The 21,753-nt window shown below is 43.5% G+C and overlaps 1 protein-coding gene, 1 long non-coding RNA gene and 1 pseudogene across 4 annotated transcripts; 2 read left to right on the plus strand and 1 right to left on the minus strand.

Moving 5' to 3' along the window:
• The first annotated feature begins 2,085 nt into the window (after positions 1 to 2,085).
• LOC123186902 (uncharacterized) lies at positions 2,086 to 3,518 on the plus strand. Its single transcript, XR_006493733.1, has 5 exons — positions 2,086 to 2,173; positions 2,243 to 2,402; positions 2,685 to 2,864; positions 2,957 to 3,024; positions 3,163 to 3,518. It is a non-coding gene; the product is annotated as an uncharacterized lncRNA (long non-coding RNA).
• Positions 3,519 to 6,202: 2,684 nt separating this feature from the next.
• LOC123186897 (disease resistance protein RGA4) lies at positions 6,203 to 10,539 on the minus strand. 3 transcript variants are annotated; one of them, XM_044598624.1, is made up of 3 exons: positions 9,563 to 10,539; positions 6,892 to 9,010; positions 6,203 to 6,685 (listed from the first exon to the last, which is right to left on the minus strand). In XM_044598624.1, exons 1-2 carry the CDS (start codon positions 10,324 to 10,326, stop codon positions 6,913 to 6,915), a joined length of 2,862 nt encoding a protein of 953 aa, XP_044454559.1. In that variant the 5' UTR covers positions 10,327 to 10,539; the 3' UTR covers positions 6,203 to 6,685; positions 6,892 to 6,912. The 3 variants fall into 3 exon arrangements, with proteins under 3 accessions (XP_044454559.1, XP_044454557.1, XP_044454558.1); XM_044598622.1 differs by having other exon boundaries at positions 6,203 to 6,688; positions 9,563 to 10,538; XM_044598623.1 differs by having other exon boundaries at positions 6,203 to 6,699; positions 9,563 to 10,538.
• On the plus strand, positions 10,519 to 18,459 carry LOC123186900 (disease resistance protein RGA5-like; annotated as a pseudogene).
• The last annotated feature ends 3,294 nt before the right edge of the window (positions 18,460 to 21,753 follow it).

Genomic DNA, 21,753 nt, shown 5'->3' on the forward strand with positions numbered 1-21,753 from the left:
GGAACTTGGTGGGATAGGGTCTGAAGGGATGAAGCGCTTCAGCAAGAAGCAAGAGGCCGCCCTTCAGCTCCTCTCCTCGCTCCAGCAACTTAAGTTTTTGTGTTTCCACAGTCTTCAGCAACTCCCTGCAGGGCTGCACAAGCTTACCAGTCTCGACAAATTATTGCTCCGCTTCTGCCCAGCTGTCTCGTCGTTGCCCAACGATGGCCTCCCGGATGACCTGGTAGAGCTAGATGTCTCTCGGTGCTGCAACGCTGAGCTGAAAGAGCAGTGCAGGGGGTTAGAGGAAACCATCCTATATGTCAAAATAGACTGACCCAAGGTAGGACAAACATACTTTCTTGTGTTTTTTCACTTTGACCTTTTCCTGCAATCCTGCTTAATAACACTTCGATTTGTTCCCATCCACTGTGCAGGACAATGCCTTGGAATTTCGAGCCTCGTATTGCTCTGCTCTTTCCATACATCTGGTGAGTACATCTGTGGTACATGCATGACTTGTGGCAGCCGTTTTCTTTCCTGTACATCTAAAATAAAACATAAATTGAGAATCCAACACAATTATCAGCAAATGCCTTCTACAGGTCTCTTTTTCTTTCTTAGATGTAATTATCAACACAATCTGTGATCACCATTTGGTATGGTTGTCTGTGTGCAGGTGTTTGTTTGATTTTATAGTCTTCTTCATATTCTGCATTTAAATTTGGGTTATTGTCATTCATCAAGACGTGGTAGTCGACTTCCCTATTTTGGGTGTCACAATCAAAGTATCACTATGGCATAGTGATGGAATAAATGAGGCTTTGGGATTGAGCTACTGATATTGAGGTTATCAGTTTTTTTCTTACACTACTACATTGCTGTCAGTACCAAGTGTTCTTACATTCCTAATTTCTATTGCCTTGTCATTCAGGTGTTCATGTATTTTTTTTGGTAGGCTTGTAGCTACTTGTGTTTACATTTTGTCCAAAGCCCATGAAGATTTGATGGTGTATAAGATCTTCACAAGAATAGTCTGCAACACTTTACAGCACAGGTAATGCATATTCGTGCTGGAAGTCTGAATGTGTGCAACATGTTACATTACTGGTAATGCATTGAAGGTCATGTGCAGTTTTGAAACTCAGTCATAATTGACACTAGCTTATTATGTTGTTCGATCTCAGTATAACATTTACTATAAGTAAATCACCTTTATTAGGTTTTCATTTTCTTTCCTCACTGAAGTAAACACAAGTCAAAAATGTATTTATTCGTCTCAAAAGAATGCTTTGTCCCCCAGCCAATGACATTATCTTTTAGGATCTATTAATAGTGAAAACTAGTTTATCATGCTGTCCATAGCATATTGGTATAACATTAAATGGAATGTCAAGTTTGTCATTTTCTCTTGTCATTCTACTTCCTCTGTTCCTAAGTATAAGTCTTTGTAGAGATTCCACTAGAAACCACATACGGATGTATATGGATGTATTTTAAGTGTAGATTCATTCATTTTGCTCCGTATGTAGTTCATCTAGTGAAATCTCTACAAAGACTTATATTTAGGAACGGAGGGAGTAGTAAGCGCTGTCAGATAATGTTTTGCTCCCTGAACCAGAGTCATTTTTTAAGCACTACTTTGGTCTATTTCAAGTTGTGTTATTACTTTTTTCATGTGATTCCTGGGATTTATTTGCTGCCCCTGACTGTTTAAATGTTAAACTTGCATAACTAGTGATGGTGCTTCGGTTTGTAGATCAATCTCCTTGGAAGCAACATACTGAGTTTGGGGAACGTTGTGGTTGACTGAGGCAGTCTTCTGCCACACGCAAGAATGGTGCTGCTTGGTGGATGCAGTTTCAGCCGTTCCCCAAACTTCATACAGATGAATTGCACTGGGAGAAGGAAGCAGCTAATAGTTTGATTATAAAATCTCATATGTGAAGCTGACAGGAAATGGGCCGAAGTTGGGTAGTCTTGGAGTCCTGAATCAGGTATGTTTCTTGAGCTATTCAAAGTTCATAGTACTACTCGTTTTGTCACCAGTTTTCATGATCATGATGTAGCTTCTGTTGTTGAAACTGCATGTGTTTAACTGCAGGACAGGCGTGAGTAACTGCAGAAGGTCTAGATGCCGCTGAACAGTTGAGGGCACTGGAAGGAACACACCAGAAATGTTCATCCATGCGAGGTAAGAAGGCTGTGAACTGCAAGACGTACACTAGCTCGTGGGAGGTTAACTGACTTCAAAACATTTCAGAAACGGCTGCGGAGGTGGGTGATGGATTGGCTTGCAGCAATCCACACAGTAATGGTCATGCAGATATATAGAGATGTGGTATGCTCACAGGAACCATGCCAAGGAAGAAGCAGCAAATGGACACATTGGCCAGGCTCGCAGAAACGTGGCCTGCAACTAGGTATGTACTCCCTCCGTCCGAAAATACTTGTCATCAAAATGGACAAAAATGGGTGTATCTAGAACTAAAATACATCTAGATACATCCCCTTTTATTCATTTTGATGACAAGTATTTCCGGACGGAGGGAGTATATCTAAAGCCCGTCGCCTCGTGACAGTCGCTCAGACTGACTTAAATTGGAGCAATGCTTAGTATTGTCCTTCATTCAGTGTTAGTAATGCATTGCGACGTATTTTTGACCCTGACCCTGAACACGTATCCTTTACTTCTGCTTTGTCAGGCCCTGTGCCCGCTGTGCCCAAGATATCTGGCAGGCCACTGAAATCAGCCATTCTTCCTTCACCAGAGTCATAATCCTGGGGGATTTGTAAGCCGTTTCTTGGCTTTATTTGGCGATGAGAAGACGTCGGAAGTGATAATTGAGGGAAGTCTTTTATCGCCCAAAACTGGCACTGCAAAGGTGAGAAGGAGATTATGCGTGTCTGCTCTGAGTAGAGGGGCATTATGTGTACTATAATCAGCTATAACTGAATGACTTGTTGAATTTTGCAGGTGTTGTGATGTCACTCAGAAATTGCTGCGATGAGTACATCACTCACATTCATACCGTGCGTGCGATGGTTAGTGTTTCGGTCATTCGGTATTAGTGTAGTACAAAATATTCTGAACCCTGACCATCAGAAACATGTTGGTTGCACATATCCTTGTCAGGAACCAGACTGCATCATCCTCTGACGAAATCGACACTTGTCATGCAGTTAACTGAAGAAATCAACACCCTGCGGTTGGTTGGCGCCGAACCGGGCGGGATCATCTCGGCCGTCCAATCTTCATCTAACGGCAACTTACCGCTTCGCCCGGAGTTACAAGAAGACTGGAGCTGTTGAATTTACCTGCTTTACTTTAGCGATAAAAAAATAAAGTTACCTTTGGTTGGCTGTAATGGGTATAAAACCCCGGATCTACCTGAGAGCCCTGGACGCCGTTGCGTGCCGGATGTGCCTTGTTCGTGGCTGGAGAACGCCAGCCCTGGGGCCCATGCCCACTGTGCTAATCCATACACACCTGCTTCTGGGCCATAGTTAAATTTGTTGTTTGTTGAGCATTGTAATGTACTCCCTCCGTCCGGAAATAGTTGTCATCAAAATGAATAAAAGGGGATGTATCTAGATGTATTTTAGTTCTAAATACATCCCTTTTTATCCATTTTGATGACAAGTATTTTCGGACGGAGGGAGTATGTTTTTTTGCATAGGAAGAATGAACTAACTATTGCAGTGTAGTTGAACCAGATCATCTATTGCAGGCTTATTGATTGTACGTACTTCCCTAAAGGGGCAGGGATGATTGGTTGGAGTATATTGTCTCTTCAGAATTTTGATGTGCTTTTTGATCATACTACGTGTCTGGTGGAAGATGTGCCTCCCATGCATCGTTGTTGCCGGTGTGTTTCTCTGCAGCTCATTCTTTTATGTTGGTGTGTTTCTTCTTGTTAGTTGTTACGGTGACATTGTGTGTAAGAATTAATGGATCTGGGGCCTGTTTCCTTTGATTTCCCCTAGCGTTGGTTGTGGCTCGATCGAAAAACCAGAGCTTAGTTAGTTTCAGCAATGCAAAGGTTGGCTGAAGATTTTATTTCTTCTTTGCGTACAGAAAATTTATAACTAGGTATATCATGGGGTATGTATTAGACGCAGAGTTTGGAATTTACCTGATGATGGAGTATGAGTTGCATTACATTACAGCGGGCTTCTTCTATTGCTGCTGCTAGCCAGAATCTTCGGACAGACAACTTGTTACAGACAGTCAGAGCTATGTAAATGTAAATGTGCTGCTGAACATGGATGGGATGGCAGTGCTCTGCTCACCTTTGATGTGCAAAGGAAAGAGCCCTGCCCCTTAATTTGCGCCAATTAAGTCCGGTTCGATGTCAATGCCGCAGGCTTTCAGGGCGGCAAGCAGGTTCCATGATGCGCACGCGGCCAACATGACGGTGTGGTGTGGTGTATGCTATTGCCAAGGGAGAAACAGGCAGCAGAAGCTCTGTCAGTCTACAGAAGGGCTTGTGTCCTGGGTCTGAATTTGGCAGTTCGTTTCTCTCAAGAGTGAAGACCCATTTTATCGATCGTCCTTAAGAGCGATTTGGCCACTGTACTTAAGAGCGATCAATAACATTCGCTGGACTACTCCCAACTTCTCGGGCTGGTCTGGTGGGACGCCTTTCTGGAGATCAACAAGCGATGATTTTTTTATTTTATCTTTATTTCGTTTTTCTCTTTTCTGTTTTTCCTTTTTATTTAATTTTTTTCAAACATGTTCCGAATATTCAGAAAAACAAAAATGAAACTGTTAACAATTTTGAAATTTTGAACATGTTTTGCATTTCGTGAATATTTTTTGAATACACCAATATTTTTCTGAAATTACAAACAATTTTTCAATCCGTGGACATTTTATGATTTTCCGAAATATTTCCCAAATCATGAATATTTTTTATTAAACGATCATTTTTTCAAAATCACACATATTTTCTGATTTCCCGAATATTTTTTTTTCAAAATCATGAATAGTTTTTGAATTCACGTACATGTTTTGAATATCCAGACATTTTTTTTCAAAATCATGAATATGTTTTGATTTCCCAAATCTGTTTTCCAAAATTACAAACATTTTTTGAATTCGTGAATATTTGTCAAATTCCCAAACATTTTTTTAATACATGAAAACTTTTTCATAATCATGAACAGTTTATTTAATCCAGGAACATTTTTTGATTTCCTAAACATTTTTGTTGAAAACGATGAACATTTTTTGAAAAAGCACGGACTCCTTTTGGAATTTTGACAATTTTTTTATGGACTCCAAGGCATTAGTCGCTTCGATAGGGGAGCGGTGATAACAACGCGTTGACAACTCGTTCTTCCGCCCTAGTGTTGTTTGTTGTTCCACTGGCCTCGATGTAGCTTTTGTTATGTTTGAGGTATTTTGTTCTTTTACTGAACCTTTATAATAGATTCGGGTCCTTTTAACAAAAAATATATTATTTTCTACTTTGTAAATAAAAATGAATTTATGAAAGGAAAAAAAAGAGGAAGGTGCACTAGAGGTGGCATGGGTCGAGAAATGTGGGATGAAAACATACATATAAACACGTGGATGATCATTATGGACTATGACAAGACGATTCGGGCGACTTGATCTTATTTGCATGTGTATGATAACTGTTATACTAATACTAACATTGCTTTGTGTTATCCAAACAAAATGCGGCTTATAATTTGAATCGAGTAAGTATTAATAGAGGCGCATCACGATACATTTGGAGGGCGGGTATTGCCGATGGTCTTGGTGGGTCATGCCGTGGCGGCGCCCTAGGGTCCATGCTCCGGCTTGTATAAGGTACCATGGCTTGGTTTACTTATGCTAAGATAGAAAGCATGCACATGCATAGCCGGCCCAAACAAATATTTGATCAAGGCAAGTTAACATAATTTATACTAAAGTTCTATACCATTTTAACATATTTTACCACAATACAGTCTTAATGATTATGTTTTCTATGTATTATTTAGCCGACGTAGGTGACCACATACCAATATGGCTAAATGTTAATTATAATATTTTCCTTATAAACTATATATATTACTGTTTTTTAAAATTTAAATTGTGTGTTGCAACATAAGTTTTTTATTTTCCTTATGATTCGCTGTTTTTTTTTCAGTGTGTATGTTTTTTTCTGAAATCAATTTTCAGTGTGTATGTTGGTTGGTGAGAATATTGATTTTTTTAAACTTCGAATTTTGAATTGAGTCCTTTAATTGTTTTTAACAAGGGGAAAATGGGACCAGCCGGCCAGGCCCATGTACCCTGGCCCTTGAACAGTAACATCACCGAAATGGCCCACTATCGCACACACTATTCCTTCCTCCTCTGCTCTTCTCTGCTCCCGACCACGGGGGGGCGGCGGCGCCGAGGAGACTGACGGCGGGCAAGGACGAAGACGCCTCGTATTCAAGCTGCTCTGCTCCCCAGCCGGCATGATTGCTCCGCCGCCCTCTCCTCCGTCGGCTGGAAGCAAGCGCCACTCACAAGGAGGTCAGCTCTCGTCTGCTCTGCCCGCGCCCTGCAGGTGCTTGTGTTTATTCCCACCAGGCTCGTTCCACGGAGACCACGAGGTGCTCTGGCAGACGCGCGCTTGTTTGCTTCAGTCATCCTCCTTTTATTTTATCTTCAAACCATCAACTTAGAAGTAGCACCACATAGCAATCTTCACTTCAGCATCTTCTGCAATCAAACTGGATATATTATGTTACCACCTTTCAACCACGATTATGACCATCAATCGTAACAATTCTCAATACAACAAACAGTAATACTGCTTCAGAAGCACTTTTCCCTCTTCTTTTGCATTGTTCTCTTTTATTTACAACACAGGGAAGCAAAAGCAAAATGAACTTGCAACCTAGACATAGGAACAGGATCCTGACCTTGGCATACAGAAGAAGGGATCACGGCGTCCCCTGCACCAGAAGCATGGAGGGTCTCTGATCAGTGGCAACATATTTCGCCGCAGACCAGGTGTCGGCTGCCTCAACCCTTTTGAGCAACAGAACCTTTGGCCTCTTAGGGTGCTCCTTAGCTTTATTTTCCCAGAGTTCAATGGTTCCTTGATTGACCTCAGAGTCCAGAGCGACTTCACGAAGATCTCTGAAACATTCCACTTTGATGTCATCACAAAGACCCACTAGATCTTTGCAGAGCATGTGAAGTGAAACGAGACCTGGCAAAGCTCCTTGTGCAATTGTGGGGAATTTGGATTGTTTCACCACAATGCATAGGCGTTGCAGGCTTGCGAGATCACCATCAAGGTTTATGTCTAAATCATCAAGACGGTCTTCAACCAGTTTGAGATAAACCAGGCACCATAGCTCACGTAGACATGCTAGAAGAACAGGCCCCTCCAGATTAGTACATGTAAGGCACAATTCCCTGAGACCAGACAGGGCCTTAGCAAACTCTTTGAAGTGACTCAGCCTGCCGTGCAGTTTCAGTGAGCTAAGATAAAAAACCAGGGGAGCTGACCCAGCCTGTCTTGATGTCGTGCTGAGCTGAACTAGATCTTTGGAAGAACCATTAAGATGAAGTGATAGAGAACGGGCGTCTTGTGAAGTATCCATGCCAGCCTGAGCAAACTTGCGAATGGCATCTGAGAGTTTGGTGTAATTCCCATCTGTGCTGGTAATCACGCACCATATCTTCACCTTTGTCAGTTTTTTCATACGTTCCATCAATTCAGGGAATGGGGAGTTCCTTTCCACAACAACTCCTGATAGAGTCTCCAAGTTGCATTCTCCTGACAGTAACTTGTCAAGCTTCTTTCTACTCAACTTGTTAAGCTTAATCTTTCCGAACAGGTGTGCTAGGTGGGGCAGACTGATGACTTCCACAGGTAGTGTTTCTATCTTGGTCTTCCTCAAGTCGAGTGTCTCCAAACAATGTAGATTTCCTATTTCATCTGAAAGTCTCCTAACAGAGCTCCCGAGGGTCAGATATTTGAGATGCAACAGCTTGTATATGTTCTTGATATGTTTGTCCCGCAAATTATTGCACTCTTTTAGATCCAACACTTTCAGCAGCTTACAGTTGATCAAATCCGAATAAACAGCTTCTTCTGCACTTCCAAAGACTGTTAGAGACCGGGGACGCAGGTCCTCACTGGATACTGTACTCTTAGATGGTTTCAAGAACCTAAAGAAGTTTTTTGGTTGGTTGGGGCGATGTGCAGCTGGACCGGCGGCACCATGATCCATGTTGGTTTCTCTTCTATTTCTTTGGTTATCCATCATGATGTGACGAAAATTGCCTCGGTTCTCAAGGGATGGGGCAACAAAATTCGAAGAGATGGACTTATACAGCATGAACTGGTGCATGATACCGTGAGGTTTGCATGTCTTCTTTTCTCCACGGTTGCTTGTATCGACCGGCCGAATGATATTCCTGTCCATCAGTTGCTCCAACTTTTCATCGGCAGACTCCTGGTAAGTGCGTTCAGTCTCACGCTTTATGTATCCTTCGGCTAACCATCGGCTGGTAAGAGTTTTCGTGCTGACAGGACGATCATTTGGGAATAAACTTGTGTACAGCAAACATGTCTTGAGATGGAAAGGCAAATTGATATAATTATTCACCAGAATCTGTCGAAGTTTTGTGAAGTCTCCATGCTTGTTCTCGTCCATATGAGTACATAGGAGCCTGCTGGTATTTTGGCAGACTGCTCCTGTAATCTGCTCTTGTTGTAACAAATAGTTGGCCACACTGATGAGAGCTAGTGGATGGCCATGGCATTTGCGAACAATTGCAGCTGAACCATCCTCCAAGTCAGTTGAATTTCTATTGAAATCACCAACCCACTTCTTTAGTAAATCCTTAGAGTCTCCTACACTAAGAGTTCTCATATTGTAAATATAACCGTGATCTTTGGTGCATGCTTTGGCTACTGTCTGCACAGTTGTGGTCACTAGTATTCTGATTATCCTTGTCTCAGAAAAGAAACTCTTTATTGCTTCCCAATGATGCTTCTCGATATCATCAACTACAATTAAACACCTGCAGCCAGGTAAATTGACAGAACGTTAATTATTATGTGAAATTGCATAGCTGCACTTGTGTCCATAGGCTAGCACTTGTTTGAATTTAAATATTTGCATGATTCGAAATTCATGGTGATGGACTAGAAGTCTAGAATTGCTATGTGAGTAACAACTATCCCACTAGTAAACAGGTACCAGCTCCCGTTTGAATATTTCGTTCACGAATAGGAGAAACTCCCTCGGTTCCTTTTTGTAAGTTGTACTAATTCTCAAAAAGTCAAACTCTTTATCTTTTGGGAAAATTTACAGAAAAACTAAACAAATGCTAAGAGGAAAAAAAATCCTGTAGTTACAAGCTCACCAACAAACAAATGTACGTAGATCTTGATCTGTTAGCTGTTACGGCTGGATGTGATTTTTACACTTTGGCCTATGTTAAAGTGAGCAACCTTTACAAAGCAAGTTATCCATCTAATTTTGATATTCTCATATAAGCAAATGTCGGCAAAAATATATTTCCGGGTATTGATGGTACTTATGAATTATTTTCAGAAGTTAGCAGACACACCTGGTCTTTTCAAATCTGATACGTTGTTGCAACCTCGAGACTTGACTTTGCATTTGTGACACGGATAGTAGAGTTTCTTTTGGAAAAAGTTTCTGCAGTATCGCGAGCAAGAGCTCAAGCCCATCTTTGTGCTCCGATGCCGTATGCCAGGCACGGGCACCGAACTTCTCTTTGGCTTCATCGCAGTCGAACACCGCCCTTGCGAGTTGGGTCTTGCCCGAGCCGCCAAACCCGACGATGGATATCACCAGGAGCTTCTCACTACCGAGCAAACCCAGGATCTCCTGCTTGGGTTCCTCGATGCCCACCTGATCTGCAGGCTCAGCTAGAATAGCAAGCAATTGGTCAGCAAGGTCGATGGCTTGCTGGCTGCCGTTGGCACCATTATCGGTTCTCTGCTGCTTGGCCCTCTCCAGCCGCTTCTTGAGTTTCCCAACCTGAATGGCAAAGTCCACTAAGTCGCCTTTTGACACGGCCCCTCGCTTGCACGCGGCACAGGGAAGGAACTGGTCGAGGCAATCCTCGATGTCGAATGCCAAATCGCGCATGTCTGCGGTGGATATGTTCTGCAAGACACTAGGCTGCTGCCCCTTGTGCTGGTCGTCGATTTTAGCAGCAATAATGGCGAGCTCGGTTTTCAGATACCTGATGTCGTCTTCAAGGTCACCGAACTCGCTGAATCTCTTGTCTATCACCGCCGAGAGCTTGGACACGAGGTTGGTCACCACGGCGCCCACCACGGCGCCCACCACCGCCACCTCCATCTCCCTGTGGCCTGGCAACTGCAACTGCTTTGATGATGGAAGCCTAGAGGGATGGCTGGACGGGGATCATAGAGGGACTTGGCATGATACCTCTTGTTTTCGTTTTCATTATTTTTTCTTTTTTCTTTTCTGAGATGGGACCGCTTGTCAATTATGTTTGTCCATAGAAAATGCCCCGCCCTGTACATCACCCCCTACCATTATCTTCTCACCAGTGCGGTTGAGCCACTCGTTTCTCTCTCAAACAGAGTCAAGAGTCGAGACTGGGAGCTAGGATATGCTCTTTTTTTTTTTGAGGATGGGAGCTAGGAGATGCTGGCAAGATGATAAACTGGGAGAAGATACTGGCCGCACAGATTGGTGCCAGGAAAAATCCAGGAAAAGGGAAGGCACCTCGTCTCTTCCCTGAAGCTCTCTCTGCTCCCTCTCTTCTTTGTTTCTTTCCAATTCAAAGCCCCGCACACACGCTACCACCACTGTCCGAGAGACATGGAACTGCCTCTGGTTAGTGCTTCCCTGGGTGCCATGGGCTACCTTGCAGGGAAGCTGGAGCTGGATCCACTCCTTGATGTGGAACTCAAGCTTGAGGTGTGGAAACTCACAAGCAGGCTGGTGCTGCACTCGGAGGCACGAGAGTCTCCCGTAGAGGCCACGATCTGGATGAAGGATGTGCGCGAGCTATCCTATGACATGGAAAACTGCATCGACCTTGCCGAGCCGGATTGGGTCGCCAGGATGTCTGGATTCAAGGCCCGTGTGAAGGAGGCCAATGAGCAGTACGATAGGTGTATGCTTGGAAGCATCCCCATCTGTTCAAATGCTGCAACTGATTTCCAGATCCCAATCGTTGATGGCCGAAGGAGGCCAGACCTGCCAGTCGTCGGTCTTCATGACGGTCTGTTTGATGCCCTCTACCAGTGGCTGACCGATGATGATAAGGAGCTCAAGGTGGCATCCATTGTCGGTGTCGGGGGAATCGGCAAGACCACGCTCGCCAAACAGCTATGGCATAAGCACAAACCTGGAGGCTACTTTGGCTGCCGGGCCTTTGTGCGGACGGCCAAGAAACCTGACATCAGGAGGTTCCTCAGGAGCATGCTCGCACAAGTTCGTCCGCACCAACCACCCGACACTAATGAGGTGCACGAGCTGATTCATGACATCAGGCAGCATCTACAAGGGAAAAGGTTTTTCTTAGCCCTTTGCACTCTCAATAACATGCATATCTGATAATTATTCGATCTAATTATCAAAATTTTATCACTCTTAGAAGGGGAATAAACTATTTTCTTTTTGTTTCTCTAATTAACGAATCTAGCTTCATAATTAACTAGTTGAGTGACCTGCGCTTTTACGTGCCTAGTTATTTACTCTTATCTTAACTGTTATTTCACTTGCTCCGTCGGATTTGATATATAGAAACACATCCTAGAATACATGATTTATACTTTGTTAGGAATCTTCACATTGAGCGTGTGATTTGTTTGAGAAGGCTTTTGTGTGTGACAGCTACAGATCGATGACATGCACTTTCTTATAATTGATGATTATTTCTCTATTTTGTCTGAATTGTATGTTTAATATATGCTGCAAACTTTTATTTGGCAGATACTTTCTTATAATCGATGATTTATGGGCTACATCTGTATGGGATGTTGCTAGACGGGCTTTCCCGGAGGGTAATGGAAGCAGGATAATAACAACGACTGAAATTAAGGATGTTGCACTTGCATGCTGTCGTTATCAGTCCAAATCCATCTATAAGATGGAACCTCTTAGTGTCAATCACTCAGAAGAATTGTTCATCAGAGGAGTGTTTGCCTCTGGAGAAGAAAAATCTCGCCAATTGGATAAAGTGTGGGAGGAGATAATAAGAAGATGTGCTGGTTTACCACTGGCAATTATTAGCATATCCAGTGTTCTAGCAAGCCAAGGGGAAGCAAATACAATACATCACATGGAGCAAATACAGAACATTTTACCAACAAATACAACTCATGTGGAGGTACTCAAACAAGTACTCAATTTTTGCTACAACTGTCTTCCCAGTCATTTGCAGACATGTCTGTTGTATCTCAGTTTCTACCCAGAGAACTATATAATCTTGAAGATATAGTGAAGCAATGGGTAGCTGAAAGTTTCATCCTTGCGCCAAGACAGGAGGACAAAATGAAGGTTGCTGGGAACTATTTTGATAAGCTTCTCAATATGGGCCTGATCCAACATATAGAAGTGGGCTATAGTAATGAGGTATATTACTATGCAGTGCACCCCATGGTACACAATCTCATTACATCAAAGTCTAGAGAAGAGAATTTTATGACGGTAATAGATTATTCCCAAAGGACAATGGGGTTTTCTAACAAGGTTAGTCGTCTGTCCCTTCAGTTTGGCAGTGCAACACATGCAACTAGACCAGAGATTATCGGACTGTCACAAGTTCGATCACTTGCATTTATTGGACTAAAGAGCTGCTACTCTTCCATTTTGGAGTTTAAGGTTCTTCGAGTCCTGATCCTCCATATTTGGGCTGATGAACCAAGCAACACCGATGTCGACCTCAATCCCACCTCTGAACTGGTTCTACTGAGATCATTGCAGGTTACATGCAACGACACCATACATCTTCCGGATCTGATGCAAGGTCCAAAGCACTTGGACACACTAGAAATAAATGCAAGGGTGGCAGCTATTCCAGCCAGGATTGTGCATCTCCGGAGCTGGTTGCATCTCCGTCTCGGAGTTGGGACAGAAGTGCCTGATTTGACTGGTACCCTCAAAATTGTCACCAGCCTAAACCCTCCTATTTCATTGGACGACACCAGCTGCCCTCATGATTCAGTGATGACAATGGAGTTGCTGTCACCCATCTGTAGAATCCCCAAGTGGATTGAACAGCTTGCCAACCTATGCATTCTGAAACTTGTCCTCGGAGAATTGCAAAGTGATCATATTAGTATCGTGCAACGGTTGCCATCCCTTACTGTTCTCTCATTGCATGTCCAGAGACGAACTACAGAACCAATCGGCTTCGGCACCGGAGCATTTTCTGCTCTCGAGTATTTTGAGTTCAGGTGTGGTGTGCTCTGCTTGAGGTTTCAGAAAGGAACAATGCCCAATCTTCAGAGGCTGAAACTAGGTTTCAATGCCCACCGAGGAGAAGAGTATGGTGGTTCGCTTGTCGGAGTTGAAGGTCTGTCAAACGTCAAGGAGATTTCAGGAATGATCGGGTCAGCTGCCGGTGCTGTGGAACGTGACTTGAAGGCTGCAGAGTCCGCATTCAAGAAAGCCATGGGCAGGCACCTTAACGTGAGTATAGAAAGAGCAGACATGGTTGAGGAACTGGATGTTCCGGCTGAAAAACAGCATGAGATCCCTGAAGAACCAAAACAAGAGTCTCAGGACGCGCGTGGTCAGGCACAAAAACAACATCCGACCCAAGGGCAACCCATGTCAAAATCAAGTGAACAAACTGGAATTCTAAAACAAGTGTATCATTACATGCGTGGTCTGGCATCTCGGTCGTTCATTAAAAGGTACGGTTCTTTCTCCTGATCCTGCCTATTCTTTCTCTATCAGTATTATTATATATATATGCAGAGGGAAACGTGACTCCCCTCTGGCGCGCACCTCGATCACTCTGCTCTAACCACTCCTGCCTCCTCTGCTTTGCTCCCAGATCTGGACCAGCAGAATTGAGAATCAAGGGAAAGGATGATCTGCATATTTTATACCAACTGTTAGTTTCCAATAAAGAAACAGGTCTTGAGAAGCTGACACTTGAGAGATGCCCACCTCTCGAGTTGAAGCACCTTCTGAGGCTAACCAATCTGATGACATTGATTGTAAAACACTCAGATGGTCTGGTTGGATCACAAGGAGGAGGTCAGGGTGATGTGGAATGGAAGCTCCCTGTTGAGTATATAAAGATCAACGACTTACATGGTAATACTGGCGAGGAACTGACAGAACTCCTCCCCCACCTCCCAAAGCTCTCCAAATTGGAAATATTTGAGTGTGAAAACATAAAAAAGCTGGTAGTGGGGGTGGATGTGCAACCAACAACACAAGAAACATCAGAGATGGGGGGAGGTGAAATAACAGCAGCAGCAGCAGCAGCAGAGGAAGAGGATGACGGGGTGCTGCTCTTCCCAGCTCATCTCTGTGACTCACTAAGGGAATTGGTGTTCTATGACTGCCCAGAGCTGGTCCTGGTGGACCCGCCAACTCTTGTTCCTGGAGAAGGAGGGTTCCAAGCTTTGCGATCCCTCCAGAGATTAACAATATTGCGGGCCCCAAAGTTGCTATCCACCTTCTCCTTTTCCCGACACCTTTTTCCTTCCTCCCTGCAGTTCCTGAGCCTTGTAGGTGTGGAAGGCATGGAGACACTCGAGCCCCTCTCAAACCTCTCCTCTCTCACCAGATTAGAATTAATTCGTTGTGGAAAGGATCTGAAATGTCAGGGCTTGTGGTCTCTCCTTACCACCGGGGGCCAGCTCAACAAATTAAGAGTCACTGGTAGCCATAGATTCTTTGCTGATTGGGATCCCAATCCCAGACGGGCTTTGGAGGATGCTGAGGGAGGTGAAGAGTGGCAGACACAGCTTGTTTCATCCACACTGCGTGAGCTCTGGACAGATGACATAGCAGGACTTCTTGCTGCACCCGTCTGCACATTCCTCTCTTCCTCCCTCACCAAGCTGCAACTTTGGGGGGATTTGTGTGAAGGGATGGAGCTGTTCAGCAAGGAGCAAGAGGACGCCCTTCAACTCCTCTCCTCCCTCCAGAAACTAGAGTTTTGGAGTTTCAAGGACCTTCAACAACTCCCTGCAGGGCTGCGTAAACTTACCAGCCTCAAGATATTATTAGTCAACTGCTGTCCAGCCATCTCGTCGTTGCCCAACGATGCCCTCCCGGATTCACTGGAAATGCTAGATGTCTACAACTGCAGCGAAGAGCTAAAACAGCAGTGCAGGGGGTTGGAGGGAACCATCCCAGATATCATAATAATATGATCCAAGGTAACACAACCATTTTTTTCTTGTGCTTTTCCACTTTGCCCTTTGCCTGCAACCTCGCTTAATAACTCTGTGTTTGTTCCCATCCACGGTGCAGGACAATGCCTTGGAGTTCCATGTACATTCTTCTAGCCTTGTAGAGCTCTTCCCTTCCCATTCAAACACATGCATGACACAAGGGCTGTGGTCTTCCTTTTCCTGTACTTAAATCTGGTAAGTACATCTAAACTGGAACTTTACTCCTGCTCTACTATATCTGATAAGACACAACGTGTGCTGATTGGCCCTGATCGTTCACCACACACTAATAACAGCAATATTTGGGGATTTTTGGTGAAGTGTATGAACTAGGAGAGGTTGATCTATCTAGCAACCAGAAATTAGATAAAATTGATAATTTGATGGAAGCAAAGTAGATGTGAGAGGAGAAGCAGAAAATAAAATATTCCTGAACTGAACTATAACTGGGCTCCCTCTTGGTTCTAATTTCAGGCAGAGCCATTACATGCAAATTAGCTGCAGGAACCTTCATTAGGGGTGTCTACACCAATATCAGTTATATACACTTCAACTTATACTCACCGCAAAAAAACAAAAATCCACTCTTACTCCTGCCATATCAGATTTGTTTCTCGACGCCCCTTTTCTTTCCACAAATCGATAAAATCGACATCATTATCAGCCAATGCCTTCTGCAAAGCTTTCTTATTTTCTTCCAACAAAACCTGTGATCACCATTTGTTTTTGTTATGTGTGCAGGTGTTTGTTCGATCTTATAGGCTTCTTCATATCTTGCATTTAAATTTGGGTTATTGTTATTCATCAAGACGTGGCAGTCTGCTCCCCTATTTTGGGTGTCACGATCAAATCAGCAGTAGGACATCAGTATGGAACAATTGAGACTTCGGGTCAAGCTACTGATATTAAAGTGATTTTTTTCTTTTCATATACTGCTATGTTGCTGTCAGTACCAAGTGTTATTGCATTTCTAATTTCTGTTGGCTTGCTGTTCAGGTGTTCTTATGTTTGTTTGGTGGGCTTTCAAGCCACTTATGTTTACATTTTGTCCAAAACTCATGAAGACTGAAGGTATGCCTGGAAAATCTTCAGTTTTAGGGACCAAGGATCATTTGGCATAGTTATGGAAAACAATGACTTGTCAGTGTTTTGCTGCTGATCATGTTTGCAGTTTTGCCATCCAGGTATGCTTGCAACTGATAGGTTTGCAGTTTTTCAGTTCAGTCTACGTTTACTAATACCAGGTTTTCTTGCATCTGTCATACTGTTGTTGTTTAACGAAATTTAGTGGCGTATAGGATCATAGGCAATACCGCAGTAGTAGCAGTCTCAAGGCAAATAGGTAATGCATTGCAGGTCATGTACAATTTCGAAATTGTAAAATTCCACTATGGCACTAAGGTGCATAATTGCAGCCTATTTATGAATCAGGATGTAACATTTACTGTGTAAATTACCTTTATTAACAGTGAATCAGGATGTCGATTAATGCCGGGAATTTACTTGGTGCCCTGCCCCCAACTATTTACATGTGAAACCTGCCTATCTAGTGATGGTACTGTAAATACCTTGTCCTGATATATTTTTACCTAATTCAGTCAGACATGCATGTACTATCACTAGCTAATCTCAGTTATGATGTTTCCTTTGCTTTATAGATCAATCTCCTCGGAAGCAACAGATTGAGTTGAGGGAAAGGTGTGGTTGACTGAGGCAGTCTTCTTCCACTGCAATAGCCACACACGAATGGTGCTGGTCGGTGGATGCAGTTTTAGCTACTTTCAACTGTTCCTCGTGACATCCTTGATACCTTGCCCCTCATTCTATTCTTCCTCGGACGTGTACCAACCAAATCCCTCTAAGCGCACACTGGTCACCCAAGAATTGCTGCAGCCGTTGCCAATAGCATCCCCTAAGGCACATTGTGAAGTTGTTGTTGCAGAAAGATTTTTCGAGGGTCAGGTTTGTGCAAGAAAAGTATCATGTTCAAGTTTAAATATTCAGATCTGCTTCATTTTAGTGGCATGGAGGGATGATGCTTCCTGTACTAACTAACAAGTGACCCCTCTGTGCAGACAAACAAGCCATAAGTGAATGGCTTATTATTATTTCCAGAAGATGCAGCTTATTATGGAAAACTTGCACTGCAAAGGTAGGTAGGGATTATTCTGGAGTCATCGAGCAGGCCCCAGTGAAGTGCAACTCTGCAAGATAGCTACATGTTGTTAATTATCAGGTTAATTGACTTGAAAACATTTCAGAGTCAGCCGCCAAGGAGGGTGAAATTGCTAAGGCACAAGGAATATTCCGTGGAATATATGAAGCCATGCTAAGGAAGAAGCAGCAAAATCGCAGCCCATGCTAAGTGGAATATATGAAGCCATGCTAAGTGGCTCTCCACGATGCTGACATTGGCATATAGCACTTCTTGGCTCGCTGTTGAGAGGAATGTCATGAAGAATCTCAGGTTGCAGTCACGAGGCCATACCAAGATACAGTTTCCTTGTAAGAATTGTGCTAGGTTCAAAATAATGCACTGCACTGGAGAGATAGCTTATACGTATCAATTATAACTGGCTGCGAAATGTTTCAGAGTCGGCGCCAGGGAAGGTGGTGAATTAAGTTGCAACAAGTCTGCGGAGTAAGAGTTATGCAGATAGAGATGCAATATGCTTGCTGGATCCATGCTAAGGAAGCGGATACATTGGCTAGGCTAAGCAGGAGCATAGTCTGCAGCTATTTGGCAAATGGTGCTCTGCTCATCTCCCCTGCTTCTCAAGCATACAAACCCGATGGATATGCTTGCTTGCTTGCTTATTCGGAGTAGTATCTGCTGGAAGCTTGTCTGTCGCTGCCTTTGTTGATTGTTGCTGCAGTTCTATGGATTTGAACATCTGCCAAAGCTCGTGCTCATGTTTTCTTTGATTTCCCCGGCCGTTTTTTTCCTTATTATGAACTGTTGTTCTGCATCACAAAACAGAGCTTAAATAATTTCGACGATGCAATGGCTGGCTAGAGATTTATTTATTTAGTTATTTGCATTCGGAGAAATTTGATCTTTTATGAGATGCAGGAAATTTATAGCTGTTCAGAGCTCTTTCTTTCTTTCTTTCTTTGCATTCAAACACCACATCTCAATGTGACACATGCCCCGCACAAGGAAAAAACACACGCAAACTATTCTGACCGTGACTGGCATGCAGATGCAGAACAAGGCCAATTACTTGCACATCTCCTTGTCAGGAGAACAACCAGGCTGGCTGCATCATCTTGTCAAGAAATTGACACTTGTTATGTTGTTAACTGAAGAAATCGACACCCAGCGTTTATCGTGACATGACACCACCCTTGACCGTGCATCCAACAACTCTGAATTCACCAAAGTAAGGCAGTGAAGTTCCCCAGAATGTCATCATCACCAGATAGGAGAGCAGAGGAGAGGAGCACCATTTAATTACTGCACTTGGAGCCATCTATCAGCTCAGGATGCTCTTCAAATGATGAGCTGATTCTTGGCCATCGACTGTAGGATCTTGTGTCCGATACTACTACTTGGTAGCACAATCTCTGGAGGGAAGATGACCAAGGTGGTAGTGGTGTATGGACTGGGCGCAGAGCAGAACCATCCAATTCCAATCCAATTTCGCCATCAGGCCTTCATCATGCAGTCGGCGAACCTGTGAAATTTTCTCTTTTGAAGTGCACATTCATTCATAAAAGAGGCAAGGAGAAGATGATTTGTGGTCGGACACCACATGTTATTAGACATTCTATGTATATTTTCATTGCCATCATCATCCGTTATTTACGTCTCGGAGTTATAACGGCGTTCCTTTCCTTCTGGTTACAGTTACACTGAACGTGCTCTGTTATTTACTCTGACTGTCAGGTCTAGCTAGCTAACATATGACGAGGGGCAGGAGTTGTGTCACCAGATCATCCTTGACCAGTTGCTCGACATCACAGCCAATATGTGTTGCCAACGTGTAGTACTGCTCGCTGTCGGGGAAAAGAACATGTAGTAGTAGTACAGCTAATGAAAATTCAGGGTGAGATGTGGCTCCCTCCCTTCATTGCCGGTGCGCTTCTCCGCTGCTCATTCATGTTGTTGGTGTGTTTCTTCTTGTTACGGTGTCAATGTGTAAAAAACCAAAAACGGATTTGGGGGCTGTTTTCTTCAAATTTCCCCAAGCGTTGTTGCTCGAACACAAAAACAGAGCTGCTTAATTAGTTTTCAACGATGCAAAGATTGGCTGTGGGTTTCTTTCTTTCTTTGCATGCAGATGCAGAGTTTTTTGATTGAAATAATTAGCAGGAGCTCTGCTTTTCAATCAAGCAGTGGGAGAACTGTACATTCACCGGGCCTGAGTTTGGAATTTACCCTGACGATGAAATATGACCGGGCCTGACGGGCATCATCTGAGGAAAGAATGATGGTAGTATTGTTCACGGGTGTTATTCCTGCCACTCATGGAGATGGCGAGATGGATCCGGCGATCGTAGGAAGGGAACAACAAGGACAAGTAGGATAGGCGCCGCCGTAAGCTAGGTTTAGGTCCAGTCTTTTTTTTAATGGAATATATCAAAAATGTAATGAAATTGCTTTGGTTTATGTGAAAATCATCCGGTTTGCTGCGACTACGGTTGTAAGGCTGGCTCCTGCATTTAGCGATTCCGCCGGTCCATGGACGGATACCGTGTCCCAGATTGAGTCAGCGTTGCCCTGAATAATCTTGTAGAACGTACTCTTTCAGATCGAATATTAAATCAAACCCTAGCCAGGTAGCTGCATACAGACATATCTATATATGTACGCAGGTGATCCTTATCCTTATATAAAGATAAAAAAAGAAAAAAGTAAACGCGGGTGGACGATGGCCGACGCCGAGCAGCAGCAGCTGCTGGCGGCGGCAGAGCCCGAGGAGTGCAGCCGGTCGGCGGTGATATTCCTCTTGGGCTGCACCGTCATCGCGCTCTTCTCCATCGCCATCTTCCTCGTGATTTCGTGGCCCTCCATCGACGACCGCAATGCTAACGACCTCAAGGTCCTTGCGCTGACGCTCCTCCTTGCCCCGGTCGTCTGCCTGACCGCCCCCATCATCAGCCTCGTCACTGGTATGCTCATTCAACGGCACCATGGAAACCCAGAAGGAGAGAGGATCGTCGATGAGTTGCTTCTGCCTTCTGCTCTGGTGATCCATCAAATCGTTTTGCCTGGAACACATCATCATCAGACTAGGTCCATCCATCATCGTAATCTGAGATTTATGCTACCTAGCTAGTACCTGCGGTTTATTATCAGGTTACGAGAGTTTATGCGTCATGCTTGAGCATACATAAATAATTAAGATGATTGGACGCCATTGGAGATGACTTCTATTGTCAGTTTATTTGCAAGTAGGTATGGGGGCAACTTATATATTGTACGGTGATGTTAAAACTCCAACATCAGATTTTTAACCATGACAAATTGAATGTTTTTTGTGCAAATTATAATGCGGCAACGAGGGCAATTTTCTTTAGTAAGCATGGAAAATCCTGGCCAAAACTGAACATGACAAGGATTTGTCGTGCTTGCTAAAAGTTGCCGTTCCTGCGACAATATAATTTATTATAAAAAAGTTTGATTTGTCATGTTAACAAATCTGATGCTTAATTTGTAGCGAAATCCATATTGTATGGTTGTTTAAACAAACCGCAAAAGCACACACATGACAGACGTGCTCGAAAGATGGTTTGGATAAGGCGGATTTATTATAACATCGTAATGCACTAAAGTATAAGACAATAGGTTCCATTGCTAGGCTCCATGCCCGACACAACCTTTCTTATTTATCATTCATCTATCTTCACATTTATCTTCACTGATCCATTTTTCACTATCAGGATGAACCTTTGCCGAGTGTCCGGGTGTTTGCTGAGTTTATTTTATCCGGGCACTCACAAAAGTAAATGAAACCGAGTGGGAGAAAAAAAAACTCAGAAAGACGGGTGCCCATGGCAAAGACAGTACTCTTTACCGTGTTCGGCCTACATGGCACTATTTTTTCCTTCTTCTTTTCCTTTTTACATTTTTTTAAAAGGAGGGTCACCCCGGCCACTGCACTAAAATGATCCATGCAGCCATATTATTAAGCAAACGGTTCAAAAGGTCTGTGATTTGGTACAAGCTCACCGAGGAGCCAAAGTAAATTGAATATAAAAGTTGCCACAACCGGCAAAAAAAGGGTCAAGATGACTAAACATCTATCCTATTATTGGAACACCATGCAAACCTGTTGTAAGGATCATGTGCTACCGTCTCCAAACGGTTGCACCAAGCCATAAGCTCCTTGACTACCGCATGACTGAGTAATGATCACGTATGGATCCAAAAGGTACCTCTATATAT

The sequence above is a fragment of the Triticum aestivum genome, chromosome 2A (assembly GCF_018294505.1).
Source record: "Triticum aestivum cultivar Chinese Spring chromosome 2A, IWGSC CS RefSeq v2.1, whole genome shotgun sequence".
Taxonomy (NCBI): domain Eukaryota; kingdom Viridiplantae; phylum Streptophyta; class Magnoliopsida; order Poales; family Poaceae; genus Triticum; species Triticum aestivum.

Coding starts and splice junctions, on each gene's coding strand:
- LOC123186897 (XM_044598624.1), bottom strand. CDS start 10,326: ATGGAGGTGGCGGTGGTGGGCGCCGTGGTGGGCGCCGTGGTGACCAAC. Junction 9,011..9,562: donor ATCAGATTTGAAAAGACCAG/GTGTGTCTGCTA, acceptor ACCTGGCTGCAG/GTGTTTAATTGTAGTTGATG.